The sequence below is a fragment of the Peromyscus eremicus genome, chromosome 3, assembly GCF_949786415.1.
Source record: "Peromyscus eremicus chromosome 3, PerEre_H2_v1, whole genome shotgun sequence".
NCBI classification, from domain to species: Eukaryota; Metazoa; Chordata; class Mammalia; order Rodentia; family Cricetidae; genus Peromyscus; species Peromyscus eremicus.
Genome location: NC_081418.1, coordinates 97917805 through 97926255, shown reverse-complemented (window position 1 = coordinate 97926255; position 8451 = coordinate 97917805). Strand labels below are relative to the sequence as shown.

General features: G+C 47.2%; 1 protein-coding gene across 1 annotated transcript; it reads right to left on the bottom strand.

The window, feature by feature from the left end:
• Positions 1–1109: 1109 nt before the first annotated feature.
• Positions 1110–8144, bottom strand: LOC131906444 (C-type lectin domain family 4 member K-like). The gene is made up of 6 exons (XM_059257081.1): positions 8075–8144; positions 7866–7982; positions 5839–6213; positions 4267–4418; positions 2462–2580; positions 1110–1668 (listed from the first exon to the last, which is right to left on the bottom strand). Exons 1-6 carry the CDS (start codon positions 8142–8144, stop codon positions 1518–1520), a joined length of 984 nt encoding a protein of 327 aa, XP_059113064.1. The 3' UTR covers positions 1110–1517.
• Positions 8145–8451: the final 307 nt, after the last annotated feature.

Genomic DNA, 8451 nt, shown 5'->3' with positions numbered 1-8451 from the left:
CTTTAATCTCAGCACTTAGGAGGCAGAGCCAGGTGGATCTCTGTGAGTTCAAGGCCAGCCTGGGCTACCAAGTGAGTTCTAGGAAAGGCGCAAAGCTACACAGAGAAAACCTGTCTCGAAAAACAAAAAAAATTAATTAATTAACTTTAATTAATTAATTAAATAAAGCAGAGAGGACTTTGTCCACACAGGGCATAGCAAGAGAGGGAACACAATGGAGAGGAGAGGTAGAAGACCCAGACTGCTGTGGTGGAGGGGTACTGAGCATGTGATGGCCTGGTGACATGAGGAAGGGGAGCTCAACCAGGGACTCAAAAGAAGACAGAGGACCTGCCAGTTCCGACCTGCACTGGGTTAGCTCAGTCAAGAGAAATAGGGATTCAAACCTCAGAGAAAGTGGATAAAGAGGTGATGGAATATGGTGTGGACAGAGTGACCAAAAACAGCAATTCCCACAGAAAACAACCACAGGCCCCTGCCAGTGCTCCTAAATAGACATACAGAAATTGTGGTCTCAACTAGAGAGAACCTCATGGCAATATGGGAAGAATCCCTTAGTTACCCTGAAGCAAACCATCCCCTCTGCCAAAACAGGATCTTGTACACCAAACTGGCCTCAAACTCACTATGTAGCTGAGGATGACCTTGAGCTTCTGATTCTCCTCCTCCACCTCCTCACTGCTGGGATCACAGGTATGCACCACCACACCTGTTGTGTGGTCCTGCAGCTCAGACTCGAGGTCACTAGTGCCAGAAGAGCACTTTACACTCTCAGCCACACTCCAGCCTTCTGACGTACTTTGTATTTGTTCTTTTCTTCTATAATTTAAATTTACAGGACTGAAGAGATGGGTCATCAGTTAAGAAAACTTACTACTCTATCAGAAGGCCAGGGTTTGGATGTCAACACCCATGTTAGGTGGTTTATAAACATCTGCTTTAAGGGATTGGAACCCGCTTCTGAAATCTTTAAGCACACACACACACACACACACACACACACACACACACACTCATGTCAAAAAAAGTAAGTCTTTAAATTTATTTGCAATGGACACATAAAAACATGAAATATTTACACATTTTGAGAGGAGCATGCAGTGTTCTAATGCATGTATAAAGTGTATAGTGTTTAAATTGGGCTAAACATGTCTGTGTCCTCAAACACTGGTCATGTTTCAATGTAGCTTTTATATATGGTCAGCCAAGGCTTCTTAGAAGGATCAGGAAAACCCAAACAAAATGTTCTACAGATGTCGGGATACTCACCTGCCTCACCTGGGCAGCAGGAATATCTACATCTTCTCCATGTCCTAGCCCATTTAATCCCTCCCCCACCCAAGGCCTTCCAGGGACAGAGTTCCCAGCCAAGACAGAGGGATTCCATGATATGTTTGGGACATTTTCAAGCAAGAAAAACTCAAGGTGCAGAGCAGTCATGGAGTGTGAAAGAGAGAGGCATCTCCTCAAGCGGGATTGCTGTTGGAACACAAATGCTGAGCTCAGGGCCAGGCCTGTCATGGGACTGCCTGGATACCGGGTCGCTTACAGACGAAAAGGAACCTGTTGTCACAGGGGGCATCATTCCAGGCCCGGAGGGAGGACGACTTTATATTGCCACAATGTTCATTGTTCCCAGTATTGTTGGGTTCACCTGGAATCCAGAACCTACCAAGTGAGAAAACAAAGACACTTTATTCACCTGGTGGAAGGCCTGCCTAGACTGTAGGGAGTCTTTCATTGGATCCACAGCACCACATGCCTTTATCCTAGCACTCAGGAGGTATAGGCAGGAGGATCAGAAGTTCAAGGTCAACCTAGGCTACATAGCAAGTTCCAAGCCAGCCAGAGATACAGGAGATACTGTCTTAAAAAGTAGTTATATTAGAGGCCTGAAAGATGACTCAGTGAACTAGGGTACCTACAACCAAACCTGATGGCCTGAGTCTAATCCATAGGACTCATGTGACAGGAAAGAACAGACTCAGAAAAGTTGTCCTCTGACCTCTACACAGATGTGGCACATGTTCTCACACAAACACCATGTACACACACAATAAAATAAATAATTTTGATGGGCTGCTTCAATCCCAGTGTTCATCCTTGGAGACAATACTGCAAGGTGTTGCTCCCAACCTTAAGAAGATGAGTAGAACTTCCACTCTAAGCCTGTTGCTGCATCCCTGCCCCCTCCTCTCAAGGCTCTCACAATTCCATACCACATAGGCCTGAACTTGGGTCACTCGTTTATCCCAGCTGGGCAGAATGTCTTGCTGCCAAGACCATAGGACATGCAGGTTCCCAACTGGCCCCAGGTACCACCCAATGAGCAGCAGCAGTTGGCTGGGTGTCTACTCCAGCTGCCACTGCGCTAGAAAAGGACAGTGCACAGCCCTGTGTTCATGGGAACTCTCCACCCAGCAAGCCAGGCTGAGAGAGAAGACGCAGTGGACTCACTCACCTCTCACTTTGCTTCATGTTAAATGATGTTTCATCCACCCAGTACCAGTCCCCTTCATTCCCTGCCTTGGTGAGACCAATCCAGAGTGGAAGCCCATTTGCTGCCTTGTAGAGAAACTCCTGTGAGGAACACAGAGTAAGTGAGGGCATGCCACTACCACAGCTTTGAGTACCTGCCCGCTGGGTACTCTACACTTGTGCACAGCAGCAGCCTCTGAACTTGACGGTGCCCCGAGAGATTCACAGAATCACTGGTACAGCATCTTCTCTCAGCACCTCCTTGCCCATGCCTGGAACTCAGAGCCCACTTCCAAGTCCTAGATGCTCTTTGCTTATCAGCTAGCAACTTGGAACCTGTGCTCTCTAGTGAGGTGCTGGAGAACTAAGGAGACAAAGCCTACCAGGCATGGCAGCAGATGCCTGCAATCCCTGCACTTTGGAGTCTGAAGCCAGGGGGTTAAGAGTTCAAGGCCATCCTGAGTTATATACTGAGATTCTGACTCAAAAGAAAAACAACCATAAAACAGAAATGGAGGAAAGGAAGGAAGGAAGGAAGGAGGGAGGGAAGGAAGAAAGAAAAAAAGAAAGAAAGAAAGAAAGAAAGAAAGAAAGAGAGAGAGAGAGAGAGAGAGAGAGAGAGAAAGAAAGAAAGAAAGAAAGAAAGAAAGAAAGAAAGAAAGAAAGAAAGAAAGAAAGAAAGAAAAGGAGGGAGGGAGGGAGGGAGGGAGGGAGGGAGGGAGGGAGGGAGGAAGGAAGAAAATTCAGCTAAACTGCAAACAAGGGACATCAAGGGAATGGCCTGAATGGTAATACCTAATTTACATGAGACCTTAATTTTACCAGAGACTAGAAGACCCCTACGCCTCTGTCACTACTTTACCCTCCAGGGCAGGCACTATTTCATCAATTCATTTAAGGTAAGGTCTGGGAAAAGAAAGTCATCTCTCCAAGCTCCAGGACAAATTTGATGGCAGATTGACACTCAGCGTCACTCTGCTTCACTTTTCCACCTCCCAGACCATGATCCCATCTATACTCCCTCACAAGGAGGGAGGCCTAGAGGATCCTGGGATATCATTAATGTTGTTCACAAATTATGTCTATTCTCTGGATTGTGGGACGAGCGCCCCCTGGCGGCCCTCTTTGAAGCTAGCAGGGTTGTGTGACTGGCTCTTGCTAGGGACATGTGAGCAGAAATGATATGTTAGCTGAGTGTAGGATCTTTAACATCAATGAAGCTGGCAGTGTCTCCTTGCTGCTTTAGCAACTGTGATGTGTGTTGAAATAAAACCTCTTACGGCTTAGGTCCTTGATACCCACAATTAAGAGGACACCTGCTGTCCCTCAAAGATGTGCAGTATACATGAGAAATAAACCTTCAAGGGTGTGAGCCTAGGGAGATGTCCCAGTGGGTAGAGTGGGTAGGAGAACTTGCTACTCAAGCATGAGGCTCTGTCCTCAACTTCCTGGCACCCGTATAACCGCAGCCCTGTGGAAGGCCGAGACACAGGATCACTGGGACTTACCTGTTGGCTACCAGTGAGTACTCAGGAAAGAGACAGAGTGATCTAACAAGACAATTGATGTCCTCCATATATGCATGGGTGCATGCTCCTGACCCATGCACACACAACACACATACACACACACACACACACACACACACACACACACACGCACCCACACACAAAAGAAATGAGCCTTCATCCTTAGATCATCGAGTGTTAAGGATTTTTGTTACTGCAGCAAACTCCTGCCCAGCCTCTCTCACATGCCTTCCACAGAGTCTGTGATGATTGCACTCACTTGCTCTGATTCTGAGGTCACTGAGGTCAGATGAGCTTCCTTAGAAATGCAGAATTGTTCTGCGCTGTACCAGGACTTTGGGGCGTGTGAAAAGTAATAGAAGTTCCCCCCGAAGTACTTCCAGCCTCGAGACATCATCTCCAGAATGTCACCTGGAAAACAAAGGCTGAGGTGACAGCAGTGCTCCACATTCTTCTGCATCCTGACTGGCATGGGGTATTTGATGGAATCCTGGGGACAGCAGTGAATGGATCCAAGGGTCCTTAGGTTCCCAGTGTCAGGGACTGGGGACACTCTATTGGAACCCTAAAGGTCTGAGACTTGTGATAGACTCTCTGGGGGTAGAAAAGGCACAGGGACAGGGAGGGGAGAATATGAGAGGAACACAAGGGCCATTACCCCTGGGCCCTGGCTCACAGTAATGAACTTCATGGGAAGAGGAAAGATCCAGGCCATGTGTACATATTATATTAGTGAAATGTTGTTATGTGAGCTAATGGGAAGCTGTCTCTGAAGGGGGGCTGCCTACCCCTCCCAATTTCATACCCAAGCATGTTTGTCTCAAAGTCCCCTCTAAAGAGAGCAAGCTCCACTTGGAACTCCAGCTGTCTGCTTCAACTTCCCCAGGCAGTTTTTGCTGCATAGTCTTAACTCCCCACTTGATGATGTCACCTTCCAGCTGTTATTTGTTCTTTTACTTGAAAGCCTTACCCAAGGGGACACTCTGCTCCTCAGGGACTCTCCATCAGGAACTCCAACCAAGGGTCTCAGCCGGGTTTCCCCAGTTGATTTCTGCTGGATGTTTTGAGTGCCCAATTTGATGATTTGCTATGTCCGTCTCTCCATCACCTATACATCTGTCTGCCTGTCTATCAGTCATCTATCCATCTCTCATTTGTTATTCATTCTTTTGTTTATAGTTCACCATATACTTAATAAACTCACTCTCTCAAAACCTGAAATATAGCTATTTTCCAGGCCACACAAAACACCAGGACAGACTCCTTAATGCTTCTACGCTCTGTACCTTAGTGTAGAGACCCAAGCTAGGCCTGGTGTGGTCTCCCTCACTGGCCCAAGTCCTCTCAGATCAATAGCTAAGGCCTTCTGTGCTGGTTTGAAAGAAAATGGCCCCCAAAAGGAGTGACACTATTAGGAGGCATGGCCTTGTTGAAGGAAGTGTGTCACTGTGGAGGTGGGCTTTGAGATCTCTTTTTCTCAAGCTTCCCTCAGTAGGGAAGTCAATAGACTTTCTATTGCCTGCCTATCAAGATGTAAGGACTCTCAGCTCCACACCATGTCTGCCTGCATGCTGCCATGCTCCTTTTCATGATGATAATGGACTGAACCTCTAAATCTGTAGTCAAGTCACCCTCAATTAATTATTTTCTTTATAGTAGTTGTCTCTTCACAGCAATAGTAAACCCTAAATAAGACACCTTCCTTGTTAACTTTCCAGCCCACCCCCTTCCCTGTCCTCTGTCTACCCACAAGCTAGCTGGCCTCCTGTCCAAGACAGGTAGGGTTTTATGGCCACTGGTCAGCCTGCAGGGTGATCTTCTCTTTACTTACTCTGTCTTTGGAGTACTTTGTTGACATTCTCCAAGCTGCTCTGCAATCCTCGGACCCTTGCATTCAAGGTGCTGGCTTTATCCAGATCTCTTTGCAGTTCTGGGAATTTGGAACTGACATTATCAACCTCCTCCCATCTTCTTGTTAACGCACTAATCTGAGCACTGGCTTGTGCCATGCTGATCCTCAAAGACAAGATCCGAGAACGCACTCGGGTGAGGCTGGTGTTCAGTGTGTGCATCTGAACTTCAGCCTTCTCCACACGGCCTCTGTCCTTCTCAAGAACAGAACCCAGGGTGCTGATATTGTCCACACGACCTCTCAACATCTCAGCATCACTCTTCATATCCAATATTTTTTCCATCAACCTGGGATCTGGATTTGAAAAGGTCACGAGGTCAGTTGAAGGGTTCCTAAGCCACAGAGGTAGGGTGTTGTCCCAAGGAAGGAAAAATGCAGGATCAAGCTTCCCAAAGAACCAAGACAGTCCAAGAAGCTGCCACCTACTCTCCATTCATTCACTAATATACACATCTGTACACCATGTGCCACCATCTGTCAGGAACACTGGTTGGCACAGGCAGGGAAGAGACCAAGAGTCCTCATGAACAAGCAGAGGGAGAGCCCAGCCCTGAAATTCCTTAGTATGGCCAGGGTGAACTTGGTAAAGGGGCACCCTTAGTCACCCCCTCATCATTCCATCTCTGAATCCCCTCTGAGCCTATGAGGCAGTCCCCAGCCATCTCCTGTCAAAGACACAGCCACCAGCTAAGGCAGCACACCCCTCCCTTGTCTGCCCCCAGGCTGCTCTATGGCCATGGACAGGGCTATCTCTATGCAGACTCCAGAACACATGGGAGGGATATTAAGCTATTTCTGCCCTTCCCAGGACATATGTTTCATACTCTACTAAGATCATAGGCATGAGAACCAAAACTAACCAATAACCATCAAAAGAGTATTGTGGAACTGAAAGGACTCAGTAGGAAGAAGACTATGCTTGTAGAAAACCTGAGTTAATTTCCCAACACAATATGGCAGGTCATAGCTGTCCATAACCTCAGTTATAGGGAAATCCAATGCCCTCTCCTATCTTTGGGCAATAGGGCATGTTGTGTACAAACATGAAGCAAAATGTTCTAGGGATGCAGTATGCATACATGCAAGCAAAACATTTGCATACATAAAATAAAATATGAGATTTTCCAAAAAGAGTCCTATAAAAAAGGCGGTGCCAGAAACCAGAAACAGTCAGGCATGGTATCACACACCTTTTATCACAGCAGAGGCAGGTAGATCTCAGTGAGTTTCAGGCAGACCTGACCTGAGTTCCAAGCCAGCCAAGGCACATAATAAGATGTTTTTTTCAAAAGAGAGAAATAGAGAGAGAGAGAGAGAGAGAGAAAGAGAGAGAGAGAGAGAGAGAAGAGACAAGACCAGGAGTCTAGGGTAAGGTCAAGGTCAGTATTGAGGACTAGAAAAGGTGTGACTGAGAATCTGAGACCACACAGGTAGGCCTTGAAAAGAGAAGACATTCCCTCCCTATACTTTATAGAGACTTGGCAGAAGGGAGAAAGGTGTGACCACAGCAGAGACCAAGAAGCTTCTAGAAGAGGACCAAGCATGGACATACAAGAGAGTGAGGAGACTGTCTGCTGGTTTGGCCAAGTTCTCTATCTGCTCAGTGGAGAAATCTGTCCCTAGTAGGGTCAGGAGACATCACACTCACTCTTGGGAGCTATCCTCAAGGCTTTGACTCCAAGGGTCTCAGAGCTGTGAGTGACAGGATGCTAAGGGAGGCAAAGGCAGAGATGTAAAGCTTGGTGACTGTTTCCTTAACACTGAAGAGTACCCCTGAGAACAGATCTTTCCTAATGTCAGTCAGAAAATCCTCCAAGAAACCTGGGATAGAAGCAGCAGCAGGTCAGCTTCCAGAAACGTCAGAAAGATTCCTGGAACATCATACACTGAAGACACCAAGGACAGTAGCAAAAAGGATTTGGGTATCTGGGGACCTGGTGACTTACAGAAAATAGCTTGAAGCACAATAGAGGTGACCAGCACCAATGCCAGACAGATGAAGGCCACACGGAGGCTGAGAGGTTTCCTTAGGACTGGAGACTGATCATGCTTGGGAGGAGGCTCTGGAAAGAGACACAGAAGTTTGTTAAGGGTCAGTGAAGAGTGGTGATGGGCATAAGCACCAAGTGGGCATGGAGCAATAGCTGGCACTTGCCTGGAGGCCAGAGGGAGACGTTCTGCTTGTCCACTGTGAAGTGTGCATCGGGGGCCTCCCTCTCCTTCATCTCCACCTCTGGCACAGGAGCTTCTGGCTGCCTGTCTCCTCAAGGGCCTTTTATCTGGAAAGAAATGGGAAATGAGTCTCAAAACAGGTAACTGTGTCATGCCCAAGTTCCCTCTTCTTGGCTTAGACACTTTGCCAGGCTGAGGCCACAGCCCAAAATCTGGGCTTTGGTGTTGGGGGTGGCACCTGGCTTGTTCCCTGGGACACAGACATTTGAATCATCTAATCTGAAGGCTCTTCTATTTCTCTTGTAAAGAGGCCCTCATCTATCATCCATCCTACATATATCTCCCCACCCTATAAACCCA